General features: G+C 42.3%; 1 protein-coding gene across 1 annotated transcript in view; it reads left to right on the forward strand.

Annotated features, from left to right (window-relative positions):
• The window catches only part of ZW10 (zw10 kinetochore protein), a 148162-nt gene extending 139835 nt beyond the window's left edge, over positions 1–8327 (forward strand). The window contains exons 16-17 of the mRNA XM_068125775.2: positions 5113–5345; positions 7517–8327. Of these exons, the coding sequence (XP_067981876.2) occupies positions 5113–5345; positions 7517–7637 (354 nt within the window). The 3' untranslated portion in view covers positions 7638–8327. The remainder of the gene's footprint in view (positions 1–5112; positions 5346–7516) is intronic.
• The last annotated feature ends 14504 nt before the right edge of the window (positions 8328–22831 follow it).

Consider the following 22831-nt stretch of genomic DNA (forward strand, 5'->3'; position numbering starts at 1 on the left):
AGCGCCTCCTCCTTTAGAATATTTTAATGATAATGATGACGTCATAGGTCATGTGTTACAGACGCCATCTTGGAAAAACCGAAAAATGTTGCACCTCCACATCTCCAAAACCACTCTATGGAAAAAAAATTTGAAACGTGGCTCATTGTAAATAACTCCATATGGGGAATAGGTGTTGTTAACGATGATGTCATTGGTGCCATAATTATGATGTCATAATTCAACAGGGACAACGCTTAGTTTGATGAGTTTGAAATTCATTGAGCATGATCTATGCAACAATTATTTGGAGAATAAAAATTGATGATGTCATCGCTTACGTGGTCTGGCAGCCATATTGGATCAAAAAAAAAAAGAAACGTTCAAAAACAAGAATTGGCTCACACCAAGTTGACTGCACAGGGTAAGTATTATATGAATACCATCTAGTTTAATTCTGTACTGATGGACTTTTTTATTTCTGTACTGATAGCCTTGTTTATTTCTGTACTGATTGACTTGTTTATTAACTCAACTGGACTATGTCCAGCTGAGTTTTTGTCGACACCCAGTGTCCGTCATCCGTCTGTCGTCTGTCTGTCTGTCTGTCTGTCGTCTGTAAACAATTCGACGTCTACGCTCTAAAAGTCACAAATATTGATTAAATTTATTGAAACTTGTTAAGCAGCATCTTTAAGACATAAACTAGTTCGGGATTGCATTTGGGTGTTGCACGCCCAAAAATGGGCGCGGCAGGGTGGCCATATTGAAAAATCAATTTTTGTCAATCTGGTACTTCCTAATGTAGCTAGAAGGCTGAAACTTGGTGTGTAGACAGTATGTAACAAACCTCAACACATATATTACGGGTTTTGATGATGTCCATAAAATGACCTCGTCGTGACCTAAAGACATGACTTGACCCATAAACATCAGTTTGGACGACGTCCAAGCTCTAAAAGTCACAAATACGGATCAAATTTAATGAAACTTGTGCCTTTTGCCACTTAAAGATATTTGAAAACACACATATAAACGCACATATAAACATATAAATGCACATATAAACTATATAGTTTGTGGTTCTATTATGCATATTCTAACCATATTGATGTAGACCAGTTGAGTTCAGGTTCCCTGGAACCTCTAGTTTCTGTACTGATCGACGTGTTTATTTCTGTACTGATCGACTTGTTTATTTCTGTACTGATCGACTTGTTTATTTCTGTACTGATCGACTTGTTTATTTCTGTACTGATCGACTTGTTTATTTCTGTACTGATCGACTTGTTTATTTGTGTACTGATAGCCTTGTTTATTTGTGTACTGATAGCCTTGTTTATTTCTGTACTGATAGCCTTGTTTATTTGTGTACTGATTGACTTGTTTATTTGTGTACTGATAGCCTTGTTTATTTGTGTACTGATAGCCTTGTTTATTTCTGTACTGATTGACTTGTTTATTTGTGTACTGATAGCCTTGTTTATTTGTGTACTGATAGCCTTGTTTATTTCTGTACTGATTGAGTTGTTTATTTCTGTACTGCTTGACTTGTTTATTTCTGTACTGATCGACTTGTTTATTTCTGTACTGATCGACTTGTTTATTTCTGTACTGATCGACTTGTTTATTTGTGTACTGATAGCCTTGTTTATTTCTGTACTGATAGCCTTGTTTATTTCTGTACTGATTGAGTTGTTTATTTCTGTACTGATAGCCTTGTTTATTTCTGTACTGATTGAGTTGTTTATTTCTGTACTGATAGCCTTGTTTATTTGTGTACTGATTGAGTTGTTTATTTCTGTACTGATAGCCTTGTTTATTTCTGTACTGATTGACTTGTTTATTTGTGTACTGATAGCCTTGTTTATTTGTGTACTGATAGCCTTGTTTATTTCTGTACTGATTGACTTGTTTATTTGTGTACTGCTTGACTTGTTTATTTCTGTACTGATCGACTTGTTTATTTCTGTACTGATAGCCTTGTTTATTTCTGTACTGATTGAGTTGTTTATTTGTGTACTGATAGCCTTGTTTATTTGTGTACTGATTGAGTTGTTTATTTCTGTACTGATAGCCTTGTTTATTTGTGTACTGATTGAGTTGTTTATTTCTGTACTGATAGCCTTGTTTATTTCTGTACTGATTGAGTTGTTTATTTCTGTACTGATAGCCTTGTTTATTTCTGTACTGATTGAGTTGTTTATTTGTGTACTGATAGCCTTGTTTATTTGTGTACTGATAGCCTTGTTTATTTGTGTACTGATAGCCTTGTTTATTTCTGTACTGATTGACTTGTTTATTTGTGTACTGATAGCCTTGTTTATTTGTGTACTGATAGCCTTGTTTATTTCTGTACTGATTGAGTTGTTTATTTCTGTACTGCTTGACTTGTTTATTTCTGTACTGATCGACTTGTTTATTTCTGTACTGATAGCCTTGTTTATTTCTGTACTGATCGACTTGTTTATTTGTGTACTGATAGCCTTGTTTATTTCTGTACTGATAGCCTTGTTTATTTCTGTACTGATTGAGTTGTTTATTTCTGTACTGATTGAGTTGTTTATTTCTGTACTGATTGAGTTGTTTATTTATGTACTGATAGCTTTGTTTATTTCTGTCCCGATAGCCTTGTTTATTTCTGTACTGATCGACTAGTTTATTTCTGTACTGATCAACAACAACAACATGCATTATAAGGCCATTTCCCCTGCTAGAGCGGGGGTTAGCCTTGCGGTCCCCATGACGATCTTCTCCATTTTGCCCTATTTTCTGCATCTCTCCTTGTTAACCCCCTTGCCCGCATTTCTTCTTCCACCATCTTTAGCCAAGTCTTTCTCGGTCTTCCCCATCCTCTACTTCCTTCTACATTCATTTCCATCACTCTTCTCAACCAGTCACTTTCATCCTTCCTCAACACATGACCAAACCATCTCAACCTGTTTCTCTTCACAGCATCCTTCATACTGATTGACTTGTTTATTTCTGTACTCATTGACTTGTTTATTTTTGTACTGGTGGACTTGTTTATTTTTGCTTTGCTCCGTTTGCCGAGCGACTGGATGAGCAGTTTGCAAGGCGGTTGATACTGAACGTCTGACTTGGCAAGTGATAGCAAGCTGCTTGCTTATGGAACACACTGAGCAAGCTGCTTGCCAATTTGGACATTTGTGGAGAAAGTCGTATGTGACTATCTTCAGACATTTAAAATATCATCTTTGATGTGGAGCTTCGCCAATAATAAATGCCAAGCAATCCTATGTCATGACAAAAATAGGACGCGGAGTCCTGAAGCTCACCTGGATCAAGAGCAACAGTCACTCAGACCCCCTCAGACCCTGATATTTTTAATGCCGTGAACAATTTGGTACATCATGTGCGATGAAGTTTGTGATCAGGTTTCATTGAAATCGTGTGTGTAGTTTTGGAGAAGAGAGCAAATACCTATTTTTTTTGGAGTGGGGGGGGGGGGGGTGGGGTAAAAACACATCCCTTAATGAGCGCAGATTTTGATTCTGTAAATACACCTTCGTTAGGCGTCAGATATGAAGCTTGTGGCCAAGTTTCATCGAAATCTTGTGTTTGGTTCAGGCGATAATGACGGAAGTGTTTAGACTCACTCTCTCGCTCACTCACTCACTCACTCACTCACTCACTGATTGACTGACTGACTTACCTACGGACACTGCTCGATCACATAAGCTCAAAGGACTAAAGTCCAAGTGAGCTAAAAATGGGATAAATAAATGAAACACACGACACACCATGTTCCTTGCTCTGTTCGGTCCAAAGAGAATGGTGAGAGGAGAGAACTAGATTGCCTGCTTGTCCTTGTCTGTGCCAAAACTCTGCACACCGAGTATGCACACCATATCAATGTTTAACATGATGTTGTTTTGAGTGTTCAATTTCACGCACATACAAAGTAAACAAACTGATCGCCGATTTCGATACCGGAAGCACTGGCGCTTTGAGTAGTTGTTTCTGTTTCGACGTTTACTACCCCCGCCACCAAAGGTGGATGGAGGTTATGTTTTCACCCCTGTCTGTCTGTTTTTTGTTTGTAAACAAGATATATCAAAAAGTTGTGGACAGATTCAGACGAAATTTGGCAGAGAGGTAACGTATGCGACAAGGACGAAATTATTTGATTTTGGTGAAGATCCGGATTCGGATCCGGCTCGTAGAATTTCTAAGTGATTCTTCACCGTTGGGAGATAGGGCCAAAAACTATACCTAGCAGGATATCTCAAAAAGTTGTTGACGGATTTGGACGAAACTTGGACAGGTTGTGTGTGTGACAAGGACAAATAGATTCGATTTTGGTGAAGATCTGAAAATGCATTTGGATATGAGAATTATTTAACTTTTAAAGTGATTCTTCACCATTGGGAGATAGGGCCTAAAACGATACATAGCAGGATGTCTCCAAAAGTTATGGATGATTTGGACGAAACTTGTTGGACAGGTATGTGTGTCAAGGAAGAATCGATTCAATTTTAATGAAGATCCGGATGCGGATCCAGCTAATATAATTTTTTAAGTGATTCTTCACCATTGAGTGATATGGCCAACCAGGCGGGGGTATGCTCTACTGAGTGCCGTTCTAGTTTTATTCTGAAATAATCAGAATCACTACAATTTAACACAGGTGGAGGCCAATTAACTTGGTGTGTGATTTTGAAGGAGATTGGTTACACCTGAGCTAATTTACAATTGCTATTATAAGGGAGGTGGACACTTATCCAACCAATATATTCTCGTTTTGTATTTTTAAATAATTTTCTGAAATTTGTAGAATTTGTTTTTCACTTGGAAGTTGTGGTTTAGGATGTGTAAATAAAGGTGGAAAAAGCCTGATTTACTGCAATTTAATTCCAGGCCATGAGGCAACAAAAGGTGAAAATTTTGAAAGGGGGTGCAGATTATCTCGAAGAACTGTATGTATGTGTATTTATATATATATATATATATATATATACACATACACACACACACACACACACTGTATATGAGATTTGTATTCTTTCTTATTGTCATTGGAGAATGATGTGTGGGAGGCAAAGGTACTGTTTGCATGTCCTTCATGGTCAGATACGTTCATCGCCCGTGTGACCTGTGTGCACATGACAGGACATTTCAGTGCAGGAGGCAGAAAGGCTGCATGTCGTACTTACAGAGTTGGCTGAACGCATAAAGTCCATATTATGCCACATGCCACCCCTCGGGGAAAGCGACGAGGGAGTGCACAGGACTCGGGGAGCAGAAGCTGAAAAGGAGCTTTCTGTGCATTTCTTGCCAAGCTGGATGCGTTTTCAGGAGTTGCTGCTGCTGCTACTTGCATCATTGCAGCTGATTTTGGAAAGGTATTCTTCAAGTATCAACAGTTTGTCTGTCTTTCTATAGTTGTTCAGCTTTTCAAGCTCCTGCCAATTTGTGGATTCCTGCTTTTTTGTTCATTAAAAATTTTGCTGATGCCATGATATCAACCAGGGCACTTTAAGTGTGGCGTGTTCTGCATAAATGAATGAATGATCGTTTTAAGGCCATTTTTCCCCGCTAGAGCGGGGGTTAGCCTTGCGGACCCCATGACCTCATGGTCCCCTTTTTGGTGTGTTCTGCATGATAAATCTAAATAAAAAAAAAATAATCGGTTTTAATTTTTTTTCGTTTTTTTTGTGCATATGAAGATTTTTCTTCATTCTCCACTTGGCATGCTTGATTAATCCATTTCATGTGTCAATCTGGAGTGTGCACTTCAATTAAAAGTTCTGGGTTAGACTTTGAGCTTTATAATTAAACTTGCCTTCTAAAATGAAGGATGGCAAATATATTGTTGTCGGAAGAGGTACTTCATCGTTACCGATGAGCGATGTAACTGACTCTGCAATTGAAAGTGGAAAAACCGCTCTTGGTGTCGCTCACCAAATCCCATCGGATAGAAGGGATATGGCAGCGTAATGTATATGTGACTAAGTGAAGGAAATTGCCTCTGGCTCTGGTTCATCCATTTGTAACTCCCTTGGCATAAAGAGCTCCCCCTTCGCCCCCCGCAATTGCCCCTCTTCCCCCATCTCCCAACCTTTCAGACGACAGTCTGGTGATGGATTCATGAGAAATGTGGAAAGGTTCCCTTTCCTTGCTGAGGCTTTTTAACAAATGCCTGCTGATTAACCCCATTGGTAGACATGGAAACGTTACAAAACCGAAATATTCTTCTCATCCCGACCCGATCAAATCCTATGGATCTCTACTCTTCCTTCTCTTGGCCTATCTGATTATTTTTTTAATCACTATCATTTATTTGATCTGCATGTGTGTATCATTATTTTTCAATTTTACTCATTTTATTTTTCTTCCTCCATCCCTACGGCATGCTTGCATAAAATAGCTGATTTATTGGTTTACTTTTGTTGGTGGTTTATTATTATTGTACACCACTCCTTTCCTATTTCATCTCCAGGTGCTGCATGACGTTATTGCTTGTCAATAAAAGGGCGTACTCAGTTTTCACTCCATTTGTTTGTTTTCTTTCTTGTTTGTTTGTTTCTCCGGGCGATATCTCAGCCATCCTTCGAGCTAGGAAGCTGAAATTTGGCCACAATAGTGAGCACGTGCTTTGGCAAAACGTTATTTTTTAAATTAATCAATCAATTGATTAATTACTTCATTATTATCGATTTATTTATTACTTATTTCTTTTCTTTCTCATCTGGTCAATATCTCAGGCACCTTTTGAGCTAGGAAGCTGATATTCGGACATGACAGTGATCAAGCGATTTGGCTGTAAATGATATTTTTGATTTCTTGATTAATCAATTAATCGATTAATTATTTATTGATTAATCAAATAATAGATTAATTTTTTTCGATTAATTAATTATTTAATTAATTTTCACATGGTTATAGATTCAGATGAAACTGGTGGTTTAGGTATGCTATTAGTCAATTGATTAAGAAATTAATTATTTCACGATTATTATATATTTATTTTAATTATGCAATCGATCAATTATTGCACATCCCTCTCTCCCAATACCATCTCCAGATGCTGCATGGCAGCATCGCCAGGTGCGATAGGTGCCCCGGCAATGCCGCGCGCTGGAGGATATGTTGTTTATTTATTTCGCATGGGGGCGGTGTGCTTTGAATGCATCTGTCTGTACTTGTTTTCTTTCTTGTTTGTCTGGGCGATATCTCAGCCATCCTTTGAGCTCGGAAGCTGATATTTGGGCACAATATTGAGCACATGCTTTGGCAAAAATGCTGTTTTTCGTTTTTGGACAGTTTATAATCTGGTCGAAAGAGATGTAATGCAAAACTTGTAAATATTTGACCAATCCAGGTGACTGTGATACCCCATTCCTTTTGGGTGGTGTTTCTAGAGGATTGAACGTCACTTTTTGGGCGATAACAGAAAATAGAAATCACTGTTCAAGCTGTCTTATCACTCTCTACTTGCCTCCCTTATTAATTCTCACCCTCTGTTTCTTTTTTTTGCTAACATTGTCACATTTCTAATTTTCCATCCCTTCAGGTGGGCTGATGGGAAGGGGCCCCTTGCCCATGAATTCTCTGCTGTCCAGGTCAAAGGCTTGGTGAGAGCTCTGTTTCAAAACACGGACCGACGGAGTGCCACGCTGGCTCGTATACACTGATATGGCCATCCTGTTGCGAGCAATTCCTGCTGCACAAGTGCAGGCCACCTCAATCAGCACAAGCCTTAGAAAGTCATAGCAATTAGCAGCTGTTAGCCCTCCCTAGTTAGTGTTTTTAGTAGTTATTCAGGGTTTTTTGGGGGGGGGTTTTTCTACTTGTGGGAGGGATGTGGGCAGTATTGCTTCTAGGAAGTATTTGGTGTCCATTCCACAAGTACTTCTCTTTTCAATTGACTTGTTGAGGGATCACACCTCCATATCACAAGTCACGTCGACTATCTGTGCAAGGTTAACTTAAAAGTTCAAGGGTTTTCTTCATCCATTTACATTTCCAAAATGCTAGAATTGAGTCCATCCATGATCAACATTTGTAATACAGTCGCACAACTGTAATTCGTTTCATCTCTTGTACATCAACACGGAATTGTTATTTTAACCTCTCATCAGAAGAAACATTACCAACTTTTCTAAACTATTTTCAAAACCTTACCTTTGAAAGCTTAAAGGATTAGGAGACCTGTACAGATACAATGTTTGTGGTTCATGTCCATGCTGTGGTGCTGTTTTATTGGCTTGTAACCTGCGTCTTGAGGAATTGATTGGTGAGATTTTTTTTCTTTGTTGCTACAAGTTAATTATTTTTTTGGAAATTTTTGAGCCAAACACATTAAAATTGCTTTAATTGCTAAAGTTTCTGCTGTTTGTTATTTAAATATATCTGAGTACTGTTTTGTTCTGTGAATCTAATGTCTGTATTGATGAGATACATTGGCTGTCGTGTTGGCAAACATTTCATTCACTTGTGAAGGACTGCATGAATCACGTTGAAATGTGAACAGTTGTTCCCATATTTTAGAAGTTGTAACATGGGGTCCTTGGCTTATGTATGTACCAAGGTGGGGGTGTTAAATTGAGAAAAGGGAGAGGATAGAAGAAAGGAGGGTAGTGGAGTAAGAGTAAAAGGAAGCATGGGGTGTATGGACAGGGAGTCAAATTCCACCATTTTTGTGCATCTGCTATAAATTGATGAGGTGTGTGTGTGTGTGTGTGTGTGTGTGTGTGTGTGTGTGTGTGTGTGTGTGTGTGTGTGTGTGTGTGTGTGTGTGTGTGTGTGTGTGTGTGTCGTTGGTTGTTACCTCCATATGCGGGTTTCAGTAGGTGGAGCGGCGCCCTCTCAGGTCTCAAATAATCCGTGTGTGTGTGTGTGTGTGTGTGTGTGTGTGTGTGTGTGTGTGTGTGTGTGTGTTCGTGCATGTTTGTGCGTGTGTACGTGTGTGTATGTTTTTTGTGGGGTTATGCTCGAGCTTTCTGATGTATCGTGTGATACACCAAAATGATGTCATGATCTCCTGAGTTGATCAGGTAAATTAACTACACAGGATCTGGAAGAATTTCCATGTTTTCAACACACACCATGTTAAGGTGTACAGAGCACCTTAATACATCCTTCCATGACATAGCATTCTAATTACGAAATAAATAACAGAATCAATGATAACATTTTAACAAAGCGTATATTAATTAATACTAAGAATATTAACCCCAATAATAATAGTCGTATCATTTGGAAATAATAATAATGAATATATAATCCCCACCCTGGCCCAAGCACACTTGGGTTTGGTGAAAGGCAAGCTAATGCTCAAGCAGTACAGCAGGCAGGTAGGCTACAAGGCCATGAAGACCAATGAAAATTTGGACCAATGGGCCCACTAGTTTAATTAAAAGATGGCCCATCGCAAGTAATGGTGCAATGAAGGACAAAGCTGGCTAGTATGTGTGGGGTAAGGAGAAAATACCAAAGGTCCTTGTAGTGTGGCTTTAATTGAATGATATTAGTAGGGTTCATTATTAAAGATGATCATCCGCAATGGTTGAGTTCTAAACAGTGAGTGGTACAAGGTGAGAATCAGGGATGTATTTAGAGATAGTGAAAAGAGTGAATGTAATAACGGAGGGTTGAATGAAACGGAAATAACAGATGGGATGCGCGAGAGCTGTTTTGAACTCGATGGTTCTAGAATGACCGATATAATATATCTAACTAGCAGGGACCCAATGGAAATTCCACGTGATGTAAAATGTGATTTAAAGTCCTCAACTCTCCCACCCACCACCCCCCCCACCCCCCTTCCTCCCACAAACCCCAAGTCCTCAAACTCCACCTCCCAACCCCAAGTCCTCACCCTTCGCAGAGCAGGAATCGCCAACATGGCAACCGTATATATATATATATATATATTGTTACGTGTTCCTCCCCGACCTCCTGGTCTCGGTATACCTCCGAACCCCGAGAGGAGCCACGGCAGAAAAAAATATGTTATTCCGTGTCAAACTCAATAATGAAACCACACCAATGGTTATCAACAAACAAATAATATATTAAAAAGCACACAGGAAGAACAATACAACAATGGTAGCAATCAACCATACAATCAATATCTTAAGATGGTACCATCTTCTCAAGTAACCTAACTCAAACTTACTGCGCTCCCAGTGAACGGAACAGAACACTCCTCAATGTCTCTATAACTCAGAGGGGATCCCGGCGAAGAGGCGATAAGGCGAGTAAGGAGGTGTAGGCAAAGCGTGGACCGTCACGTGGTCCAAACCAACAGCACACTGGCGGTGGAAAGAGAAATCCCAAAGACACGATCCAGACGTGTACATTCACCGTTCAATCCGCGAACCGCAGTGTAATCTTCACACGCCGCTTTAGTGCACACCCATCCCCGACAGACCACCGGAGGGTGAGGCCAGCTGACGCGGCAAAAACCTTGTTCAGTGAACGACGCGCGAGGGTCAAAATGGCGGACGGCTCTTACTCGAGCCGTAGCCTCTAGGCGAGGATTCTCCGGAACCTCAACGCCTATACCTGAATACGCAGGTTTTTCAATACTCCCGCGATAACACCAATCGTACGAAATTCCTTTCACTGACTCAAAGTTCACTCGCGACCATCGCTCGACCACGCTCGGTACGGAGCTTCAAGACACGTCCTTTCCCTGTCTCCTCACGCCTTCTTCCTCTTCTCTATCGTCGTCTTCCGGCTTCCTGTCTCTTTTCCATGAGCGCTTTTAACCTTGCAACCACAATAACCATTTCCCTTAAACAACAATAACCATAATACTTAGAACCAACAATAATAATAATAATAACAACAATAATAAGTGCCGAATCCGTAACAATATATATATCTTTTTTTTCTCCTTTTTTTTTTTTAGTTTACCCCAAGCAGAAATTGTGGGTTGAGTCAGGCTCTGTCCAACCAATGGGTGGAACGGAATGTTCCAGACAAGCATACACGCACATGGACGAACAAGAGTATTATCATATAGATATATGTATAAAAGCCAGTTCACTTTTGTACCATGTACATATGTGTGGACAGACTGCCATCACCCCATTGGTTGGAAAGCTGGCTTGACTCCACCCACAATTGTAACTTGAAAGAAAAATAATATGGCCGCCATTTTGTTAAGCTGCAGAGGCATCAGGTCACAGGCCTCGGGTGTCAGCCCATGGCCAAGTGCAATTGGAATTATCTGAGCTACATACTGTTATGTTTGTGGGGGGTAGGGATACCTTAATCCAGGTAGATTACATATATTAGTGTGCCCCAACTGTCGTGAAGAAGAAGAAACCTCGATGTACCATAAGTAGGGAATTTGTGTAGACCGGATGTCGGGTAAACTTGTATCTTTGTTCCCATCAGAGGGGTGGGGCTTGTTAATTCGGGAGGGATTATGGATAAATTAATCCCCTGTGTTTAGTTGCCTCTGTAATCTATTCCTCTGTTCCTTTTGACACAGCACCCACACATAGAGCCAGAATCGCGCATTTAATGGCACTAAATATAAAAACTAACCGGCAACCGGGCATCAAGCACTACCGCTGATAACATTGACATATGTGAGAATACAAGCGGCAGGACCGAGAGGCCAGGTCCCGCAGAGCACGAGATTGGTTAGCTTCGTTGAGCGGAGATGGACGACTAAGAGGTGGCACACACTGGTTGGATCAGGCAAGGATGGCATGGGGATGACGTCAGAGCCTGCATTATAAGACTGTGTTCATTTTGCCCTGACATTTTCTCTCTCCGGGCTGGCATTCATAGCGAACACGTGCTCTCTGCTGGTCTGCTCTGTGCTGTTCCTGTTCATGGTTCATGGCTTGGATCATGAATTTGTATTCGTTTTTGGTGTATTGAGGAGAGTCTTGACTGATTCATTCGCTTGCGCTCGTTCCTGGTCTGGCTGTTTGTTCTTGGATTCGGTCGACGATCATGGCTTTTGGTGGTGAACATGCATGGACGATCGTGGATTCATTCCTCTCTTGGCAACACGGGGCGGTCGGAGTTCGTAGCGCTCCTGCGCAGGTTGGACAATCTTGAGGACAAGCGGACATCGAGGGAACGAGGGTGCATGATGCCTCATTTGCGCCAACGAGTCTGTGGTTTCCCGCGCAGGGATGCGGGCCTGAGACAATTCCTGACAAGATTTGGAAGCCACTCGCAGATAAGTGCCAACCACTCTTTTTTTTTTTTTGCTATCATTCTTTTTCCCTTTCGTCTATATTTGGGTATGTGTGTGAGGACGTCCCAATTTAGGATTTTAGTTTATCGTGCATTCTTTTGTTACCGGCATTTCTTTTAATAAAACCGGTATTTTTGTATATTTTGAAGCCGCGCTTGCTAGCATTAATTATTGCAGGCTTGAAGACGGCCGGGTGGACCCGTGCAGGTAAGCGCTCCTGGCTTTTCCCCCCCCAATTTCTCCCCGCGCGTATAATGAAGGCCCGCCATTGAATTGAACGCCTCGGAGTGTGAAGCTCATTTGGTCCTCCGTGTCACGCTGCGGTGTTCACCACACAGGGTAGTTACACGACAATACGCATGATGTATTATACAGTATATGCGCATAATCTATAGGCTTTTTTTTTTGCTTCATGTATGTACTCCATCTATGCTTATTTTCATTATTTTTGGGACCGTTCGTGGCAGCGGTCTGTGATCTATACACCACCCAAATATAGGGATGAGCAATTTGCGTAATAAATGAAAGTTTTCCGATGTAATTTTGGTTTTAGCCCGAGTTTTCAAGGATGAATAGTGTAAAATTACATAAGGGTTTTCCTTCATGTATGTAATCCAAATAAAGTGATGAGAAATTGACCCGTTTATGTTATTGGAGTTGTAGTTGTTGTTTTGAAGATGGCGTCTGGTGAGATAATGTGTGTGTGACTGTATTTCGTTGACATGGTTCTTCCCTCACTGATAATCCTCCCCAGGGAAAGTCTTGTGTTGGAATGTAAATAAATTAAGGTTTTTGTTTTACGGTACTTTCGATTTAAGCCAAAATTTTTAAGGCTGAATAGTGTGAAAATACAGAAGGGCCGCCCGTTATGTTGATGGGCCTTTATGATAGTCTATGTAATAATATGCTTCGTATCCATCCGTCTGTGTGTAACTCCATTCCACCCATTGGTTTGACATCATGTTTGACTCCACCCACAATTATAACATGATGAAAAATCATACGGCCACCATTTTGATGGTGCGTGAGGCCACTTCGGCTGTCATATTCACAATCATCATGCCCTCCCGATAAGTTTCATTTCATTGAAAACTACCAAAGCTACTGTTAAAAGGATCATCAAATATTGAAAAGTTGGAGCCGATAGGCATCACGGGTCTTGTGACGATTACAGTACGTATCGGCCTCAGTGGTCGAGGCAGCGGTCTCTTGTCTATACAGTTCACCACCCAAATAACTTCTTCTTTTTTTTTTTGTGTACAAGATCGAGGCTCGTGTAAGAGTTAACAATAATCATATCAAAACAAACTGACACAAAAACATATGATCAAGGGAGCGGGAATCAAGATGGGGAGAGAGAGGGAAGCACACTATCACAACAGTAGAGAACAGGGACATCGGGAGATCTGTGGGAGGGAGAGGGCTTGGGGGGCACAAGGTATGGGAATGGGGGGGAGGGTGGTTGATAGAGATATAAAGCACATGGACACAGCTCGGTCTTCAAGGAAAGAAGTCGGTATTTCAAAAAAGTGGATCTGGGGTGAATTAATGGGGGTATAAAAGATCAAGGTTTTGGATGGGGGAAGATAGGAGATGGCGGTGAACAGCTGTTTTAAAGACCTGGAGGGAGGAGTAGGATTGAAGAGAGTGAGGGAGTTTGTTCCAGAGGTGGGAGAAAAGAGGAATGAAGAGTGAAGGTGAGAAGAGTCTTGATTTTGGCGGTTTCACCATAAGAGGGTTGCTGGCAGATCTTGTGCGTCCTGTAGGAATATTTGGCGGACAGAGCTGGGGCAGCTAGGCCGGAGAGGAGTCGGTAGAAGACAGAAAGACCACCAACCTGCCTGTGGTGAGTGAGTGAAAGGCCCTCAGAGTTAGCTTCATCATGGTTAATCAGATTCCAATGATTTTGAAAGCTTTGGTTTCAACAACGTGAAGATGAGCTCGGTGTGAGGCAGGAGAAACCAGCCCAGAGGGGAGACCAGTATTCCATTGCGCTGCGGATGAAAGCCTTGTATGTGGTGAGGAGCTCAGGTGTGCCAAGGAAGGACTTTGCACGACGGAGGATGCCCAGTCGGCGACTGGATTTGGAGGCCAGCTTGGAAAAGTGGTTTTCCCAGGAAATATCATGGCAGATAGTGAGACCCAAAAGCTTGAGCGACAGAACTTCTTGGAGAGGATTGTTGAGAAAGTAGATGGGAGGGTTTTCCAGTTGGTCTTTTCGAAGAGACATAGTGAGAGTGTGAGATTTGTCAGGATTGAAAGACATGTTCCACTTGTTTGACCAGTCTGTGATTTTGTCCAGGTCTGCAGAGAGTGAGGAGGCTGCAGACTGCCGATCTGAGGGATGAGGAATGGAGCGGCAGAGAATGTCGTCATCAGCAAAGAGATAGAGAGGATTTTCAAGAGAGTCAGAGAGATCATTGATGAAGACCAGAAAAAGCACAGGGCCCAGAACACTGCCTTGGGGAACTCCAGCCTGAACAGGAAGGGGAGATGAGAGAAATCCATTCAGGGCCATATGTTGACAACGACTAGAGAGGAAGTCCACAAGCCATGCGTGGAGATTTCCATGGATACCATTGGAGAGTTTGGTGAGCAGAGCTTTCATGAAAAATAAAACGACCAGGATTTCATGAAACCCTCGTCAATATAAAGGTCTTTTTGTCTGAGGGCGTTCGGGAATCTCGCAAGATTGTGAAAAAAAAATTCTTCATTATTTACTTTTAACTTTATTTACTTCCTGATATATGCATCAGGAAGAAGACCATTGGTTTTGCGTCATTTATTGGCCCAATTCGGCTGCTCATGGTCACCTGAGAGTTGCAATTCCAGGAGGTTTCCGCATATCTAGCGGGATTGTGAGTTTGACAGGGGACCATGTTGGACCATGGCATGCCGGAGCTGTTTTGATGAGGTAATGACCAAATGACAATAATATGTAACGGTCGATGTGGGAATGCGGGATTACTTTTATAAGTGGGAGGAGGGGAGGACAGAGTTTGGATTGGGGTGGGTGGGAGAGCAAAGATGGAACAGAGTTGGGAGGAGGAGGTTGAGGCTTTGGGGGGGGGGAGTATGTTAGGGGGGGAGGGGGGGTTGGGAAGAGTGTTTGAAGGCCTGAAGTGGGGATGGGGTTTGAAGGCTTGAAATGAGGGGTGGGATTGATGCCTTCAGGTTGGGAGGGGATTATGCCCTTGGTTTGGGAGGGGGAGGCTGAGGACTTGGGGTGGGGGAAGAGGGAGAGAGAGCAAAGGTGGAACAGAGTTGGGTGTGGGAGTTGAGGACTTTTGGTGGGGGGGGGGGCGGGGGAGGAAGGAGGGGTTGTGTTTTGGGGGAGGGGTGGGGAGGAGGTTTGAAAGCTAAAAGTGGGGAGGGGATTGATGACTTGGTGTTGGGAGGGTGAGGACTTGGCATTGGTTGGGGGGTGGGGAGGGGGTGGAGAGCAAAGATGGAACAGAGTTGGGAGGGGGAGGTTTAGGCTTTGGTGTGAGGGTGATTAGGCAGAGGAAGTGGGGTGGGGAGAGGGTTTCAAGGCTTGAAATGAGGGGTGGGATTGATGCTTTCAGGTTAGGAGGGGTTTTCAGGTCCGTGCTAGTTACTCTTACTTGGCATGGTGAAAGCCGCACAGTATAAGGTTGACCAGGAAATGTAAGTGGGAGAATGGGGATGAGTGGTATGTGTGAGTGGATGGAGGAGTACAGGGATGGGTGAGTGATGGTGGAGAAAAGAGCAAGGATGGGGATGAAAGTGAATGACAGAGGGAATTAACCACAACAGTTCACGAGTGGTGATTATGAGATGTTGATTAAATGAAACTATAAACACCACACATGATAGAGAGATCCGTCCTCCTCCTTCCCCCTTTCCCCCACTCTCCTGATGGAAAATACATTTGTGGAAGATTAAGGCAGATACAACAGAAAGGCAAAACAACATAATTCTTTATGAAATAAGGAAATTATAAAAAGCCAACTCATTTTCTGCTTCATTTAAGTTGATAACATAATTGAAGCAAAATCCACGCTGCTTTGACTTCTGTAAATCCAGCGTGGTTGCTTTGCGATGCAAAGGACGAACCAATCTCATACTTCACCTGATGATGATGATGAATGAACAGGATGGAATGGTGAGAATCGACCCCATCACCTTATTAAACCATCTCTCCATCACCTCGTTATACTTCTGTCAACCGTACAACACTTCAAAGCAATCTATTGACATCCCAGAGTCCGAGACGCACACTTTCCTTCCACCTCTCCTAAACTTCATCTATCCCCGTCTCTCTGTCATTATGGCGAGGTGAGTGTCCCAGAAGCACGTTGACAAGTCGTGCTGATTTTGATCCCATACTTGCAACAGAATCCTCAAATGAGGCATCATTTGTGCGTTGTGCCAGTCTTTATCCGCCTTCTGTATTCTCATCAGGGAAACTGGAAGGGAGGATTCGCCGGCTGGTTCCATGTACGAGCTGGCAGTTGCCAGGAAGCTTGGCGAGCAGAAGCAGATGAACTCGATTGGGTTGATGTGTGAGTATAATAATGTCTCGGTGCTCATATTAAGTAAGGCCTTGCTGAGATGGTATTTCCTGGCTATCTATAATGTTCCTTGTTGCTCAAGGAAATGAGGACTCACACAAGGAGATATGAAGTGAGCTGGTGATTGGGTAGATAAGGTGAAGGAGGAATTGAAGCAGGTAATATAGTTAATATGTCACGTTGATGTTGTGCTCAATGTTCGTCGAGTGGTTGAAGACTTGTTTCTTTATCGAAGGATCGATATGGATTTGATTCCAGGCTGCACACGCTCACCAACCTGCACTTGGCAAGCGGGGACGAATACATCAAATACCTCTCACCATCAGTTTTTATACTGTAGTGGACCGTAGTAAGCTGGTTTACAGTTTCATGGTTTTATATCCATTGATGGAAACTGAGATGAAAAATTAAAGTGCTATTCCGGTGGACTTGAGTTGGACAGGCTTTCCATTACCGTCCATGGTTTGTCTCCTCAATTTAATGAACACATTCCTCTGTGCACCCCCTTTACTCTTCCCCCATACAATTGACTTCAAATCTAGCCATGAAACCCATTTTTCATCAATGATCTTTCTGATTCCCTGGAAAATCCTGCCTATCTCTTTGCTGAAGATTACACACACCCTCTGCCATATCACTTCTGATCTTGCAAACAGCAGGCGGCAGCCTCTTCCCTCTCTGCAGACCTTGATATAATCAGGAGCTGGTCCAACACTTGCAATATGCCTTTCAACCCCGACAAATCCCACAAACACACCCTATATCTCCGAAAGGACCGTCGGGCAACCCTCACCTCAACTACTTCCAAAACAAGCCACGTGAAGAGGTTACTGAAACGGAAAACCAAATACTGAATTGGAGTCATCAGAAGGAACCCGAATAAGCAAAGAGCAAAGATTCAGTCATCAGAAGGAACCCGAATAAGCAAAAAGTAAAGATTGAGTCATCAGAAGGAACCCGAATAAGCAAAGAGCAAAGATGGAGTCAGCAGGAGGAACCCGAATAAGGAAAGAGCAAAGATGGAGTCATCAGAAGGAACCCGAATAAATAAAGAGGAAAGATGGAGTCATCAGGAGGAACCCGAATAAGCAAAGAGCAAAGATGGAGTCATCAGGAGGAACCCGAATAAGCAAAGAGCAAAGATGGAGTCGTCAGGAGGAACCCGAATAAGCAAAGAGCAAAGATGGAGTCATCAGGAGGAACCCGAATAAGCAAAGAGCAAAGATGGAGTCATCAGAAGGAACCCGAATAAATAAAGAGGAAAGATGGAGTCGTCAGGAGGAACCCGAATAAGCAAAGAGCAAAGATGGAGTCATCAGAAGGAACCCGAATAAGCAAAGAGCAAAGATGGAGTCGTCAGGAGGAACCCGAATAAGCAAAGAGGAAAGATGGAGTCATCAGAAGGAACCCGAATAAGCAAAGAGCAAAGATGGAGTCGTCAGGAGGAACCCGAATAAGCAAAGAGGAAAGATGGAGTCATCAGGAGGAACCCGAATAAGCAAAGAGCAACGATAGTCATCAGAAGGAACCCCAATGAGCAAAGAGGAAAGATGGAGTTGTCAGGAGGAACCTGGATAGGATTCGGGTTTCAGCCGTTACTCCACAACCCTCAAACCGAATCCAGGTGCAGCCAAGTGAACCTTTCAGAAAAATCTCTGCAAGAATTCACTTCTCCTTGGACAGATAGATGAAGAAAGAAAGAAAGAAAGAACAAGCAAGAGTTAGAATGAATAAAGAGAAATGTGAAAAAGTATGTGAAATGTGAAAGGAACAAAGATCCCTAACTCCTAGCCCTAGCTCTTTCCCTTAACTCCTAACCCTAACTCCTTAAGTCACTCAGCGTTTTAAACCTCAACATCATACCAGCAGACCGTGATCTTTCTTGGGAAGACCATATTTCCAAGATGGCCCCCAAAGACAGCCACCAACTGGGCATCCCTCATCGTGCAAGGTCTTTCCTTGCCAGTCTGAACATTTAACAACCTGCAAAGCCTTCATTTGCAGCTTGATGGATTACTGCTCTCCTCTTTGGGCTAGTACCCCTGCCTCACACCTTGCCCTTCTCGATCCCTGGAAAGCAAGCCCCTCAAAATCATTGGCATCTCCCACGACGAAGCTGAGTGTCCCGGCCTGTTACATTCACATCACAGACAGGTTGGTGGCCCCCTGGTTTCTGCCACCTCCTTTTTGGTATTGCACCCTTTGCCCTCTCTTGGCTCTGTCCTCCCATGTTTCTGCTGCTCTGCCTGTAACCCTCTTCTTGTTAAACTTCCAAAATCCAAGCTCACTCACAGCTGTTTAATACTACCTCAGGCCATCCCCTATTCATACTTGTGATTTACTCGACCCCAAATGACCCCATTCTCCAGCACTCCCTTTTTCCTGGTTATGTGACCCCCCCCCCCCCCCCTCTCCATCACCCCTTTTAGTTTGTTAGTTGTTGACTAGTTTGGTCCTTTTCTATTCCATCCACTGTGTGTCCATCTCCCCCCTCCCCATGATCTCACTTCTACTCTGCTGTTGGTGTTTCCCCCCCCTTTCTATTTTGTTTCCTTCCATTTTGCTCCAGCTGTTCCACGAGCCTCGGTCCTATATACAAACTAGAACGGCACTCAGTAGAGAGCATACCTCCACCTGGTTGGCCATGTCACTCTATGGTGAAGAATCACTTTAAAAATTCTACTAGCTGGATCCGGATCCGGATCTTCACCAAAATCGAATCGATTCTTCCTTGTCAGACACCCAAACAGTCCACCAAGTTTCGTCCAAATCCATCCATAACTTTTTGAGATATCCTGCTATGTATCGTTTTGGCCCGATCTCCCAATGGCGAAGAATTACTTAAAAAATTAAATAATTCTCATATCCGAATCCATATTCAGACCTTCACCAAAAGCGAATCGATTCTTCCTTGTCACACACACAACCTGTCCAACAGGTTTCGTCCAAATCCGTCCATAACTTTTTTGAGATATCCCGCTATGTATCGTTTTTGGCCCTATCTCCCAATGGTGAAGAATCACTTAAAAACTTCTACTAGCCGGATCCCAATCCGGATCGTCACCAAAATTGAATCGATTCTTCCTTGTCACACATACCACCTGTCCAACAAGTTTCGTCCGAATCCGTCCACAACGTTTTGAGATATTTTGTTCACAAACGAACAAACAAACAGACAGACAGGGGTGAAAACATAACCTCCATCCACCTTTGGTGGCCGAGGTAAAAATGTCATTGCAAAACTCCACTTGCAGGGGTAATGATTGAGGTGTGCTAAGCACCTTTTCGTTTTTTTGTATACTAAGTCTCGAGGCTCAGGAACCTCCAGGAAAGAAAACGGAATTTGAAGGAGTTGGACCATTGGAAGCAAGGAGAATCTGATGTTCTGGGGGTTAACCCGTTGTCAGATGAAGAGGGTTAGCTTCAAAACCCTTATTACCCTTTGTGACCCTATTGCTCTGATGAAGGGTCAATGGTCAAAACGTCAGCGTCTTCCTTCCCATCGCGATTAGCAAACCTCGGTCAATGTCCTCTTGATTTCTTACCTTTCTTCTACCTGTCCGCCGACACAGATGGACACTAGTCTTCAACAGGGGAGGCAAGGGGTGGACAAGATGGACACAGAAGGAAACTCTCAGGAAGGAAAAACTTGAAATTTGGGAAGAGGTGGGATTGGGGGGTGTAAATGGGGGTGGAAAAGATAATGGCTTTCGATGGGGGACGATGTGAGATGGTGGTGAACAGCTGTCTTGAAGACCTGGAAGAGTGAGATTGAAGAGAACCGTGAAAATAGAATCTACAGGTGGGGGAAATGAGGAATGAAAGATCAGGTGAGCAGTGATTCTGGATTTTGGGAGTTTCACCAGAAGGGAGTTCATGTGGACCGTGTGAACCCCAGTGCAGAAACCTGGGGGAGAGAAGGACAGAGCACGGAGAAAGCAGAGGGTGCCAGACCAGAAAGGATGTGGTAGAAGACAGAGAGACCAGCGACCTGTACTGTCTGTAATGTGTCCATGAACTTTTCCAAACTCTTCTCAAACTTCCATATGGTATTGTGGAAGTGTAAAATTTATGAAGCCAGTAATTTATATGAGCTACAACCTGCTCACCTTGTGTGCAAGTGTTTTTGTGATTTCCATGCAGAAGTTGAGATTTCCTTCAGTAGGCGAATTATCTCCGACACTCTGAACAAATTCATTTGCTCGAGAAAAGTAAATTCCCTAGTAGAGGCAATGGTAGACCACATATTGTCATTGTAAAATCATTTTTATGACTGAGGGTAATATGATTACAGATAGGGTGTTTTTGAAATATAGTGTTGGATCGGGTCTTCCCAAAATGATAAATAATTCTGTACAAATGTCAAATAATGATTCAGGATATCTCGTTTTTCTTGGTAAATAATACAAACTAGCAGCTGGTAACACATTGTCTAACCAGGCTGTCTGAAGTAATTTGCTTTCACTTAACTGGTTTATCGAGGCTTGCTTGTCAATGCGCTTGGTAAACAAGCTTTCATTGCGACTGTGAATAATCGACTCAGTACGAGGTCGAAGCTAACATTGTTTTGATAAGTAAATGCAAAACACATGGTAATTATTTTCAGTTTTTTTTTTTTTTTTTTTTTGTATACTGAATCGAGGCTCGTGAAAGAGCTAACATTTACTTCACAAACAAATCAACCAGACAAACAAAATATATAAAAAGAGGGAGCGGAAACCAAGATGGGGAGAGAAGGGGAAGCACACAAACACAACATTTGAGAGCAGGGAGATGTGCGGAAGGGAGAGGGCTTCGGGGGAGGAGGCGTGGGAAGGGGGGGGGGGGGGGAGGGAGAAGTATAAAACACAAGGGCACCAAGAACTTCCAGGACAGAAGTTGGTATTTCAAAAAAGTGGAATTGGGGTGAAATTAGCGGGGGTAGAAAAGATCAAGGTTTTGGATGGGGGAAGATAAGAGATGGTGGTGAATAGCTGTTTTAAAGACCTGGAGGGTGGAGTGGGATTGAAGAGAGTGAGGGAGTTTGTTCCAGAGGCGGGAGAAAAGAGGAATGAAGGAGTGAAGGTGAGCAGAGAGTCTTGATTTTGGCAGTTTGAAGTTTGAGTTTGAGTTTGAAGTTTGAGTTAGACAAAGAGTTCCCTGATAAAATAGAAGTGGATGAGTTACTCTGTGCTGGCCAATGGAGGATGGGCCCAGTGCACTTTTCTCTACTTCCACTTACAAGTTAATCTAATAAATAGTTTGATGGAATTGTCAACGTTCTCAGTAAATCTTTCAAAAGAACAATAATTAAACACTGAATCAAATAAACCTTATAGCTTATTAGGGTTTGATAAAAGTTCGTCTAAAGTGTAAAAATCCTATAAGCTTATTCCAAATATCCGCCACGTGCATACAGTCTGGGAGGCTAGCTATCTCCGGCTCTCTGATCCAATATTTTCTCAGTAAAAATCTTTTGTAATGGTATATAGGTATATACCTCTTACACTACACAATATCCATAGGTTCTGTATGTATGTATATATATATGTGATTTTTGACATGAGGGACAAGATGAGTTTGCAGGTTGACAAAGGATGTGGTTGTCATAGCTACTGATTGACCTACTGATTAAATAAGGACTTTCTTATTTAATTGCATGCCTGTTTTGAAGTTTTAACATGACTTATTAAGTCTCATGTTACTGTTGTGTCAATTTGCAATATGGTATGATAACCCTTGCATCAACTGGCAGAATACTCAGGTCCTGTGAAAACAATAATGTTAAAGATGAATGAATTACAGATAACATGCAGATTTGGAATTTGATGTGCTTGCAAAACTCAGGTATTTCTAAGTTTGATATTTAAAAGTTCGAATTAGTAAATATATATAAAGTTTTTGTAGTTACATTCACATGAAGTGAATGACTTTACATGTGATTGAGAGAACCTTGGCGTCGAAGAGTCTCGAAGAACATATCTTCCTCATTAAGGAGATTTTAATATGCATTCCTCAAACAGCCGGATATCCCTCTGCTCAATATTTCACTCGACCAATCACATTGTATCCCTCGATCCTTGCTCCCTCCCACCTACACTTTGCCTAACCAATCCTACTGCTCTCCTCCCCTCTCTTCGCTCCT

The sequence above is a fragment of the Myxine glutinosa genome, chromosome 1, assembly GCF_964187855.1.
Source record: "Myxine glutinosa chromosome 1, kmMyxGlut1.1, whole genome shotgun sequence".
Taxonomy (NCBI): domain Eukaryota; kingdom Metazoa; phylum Chordata; class Myxini; order Myxiniformes; family Myxinidae; genus Myxine; species Myxine glutinosa.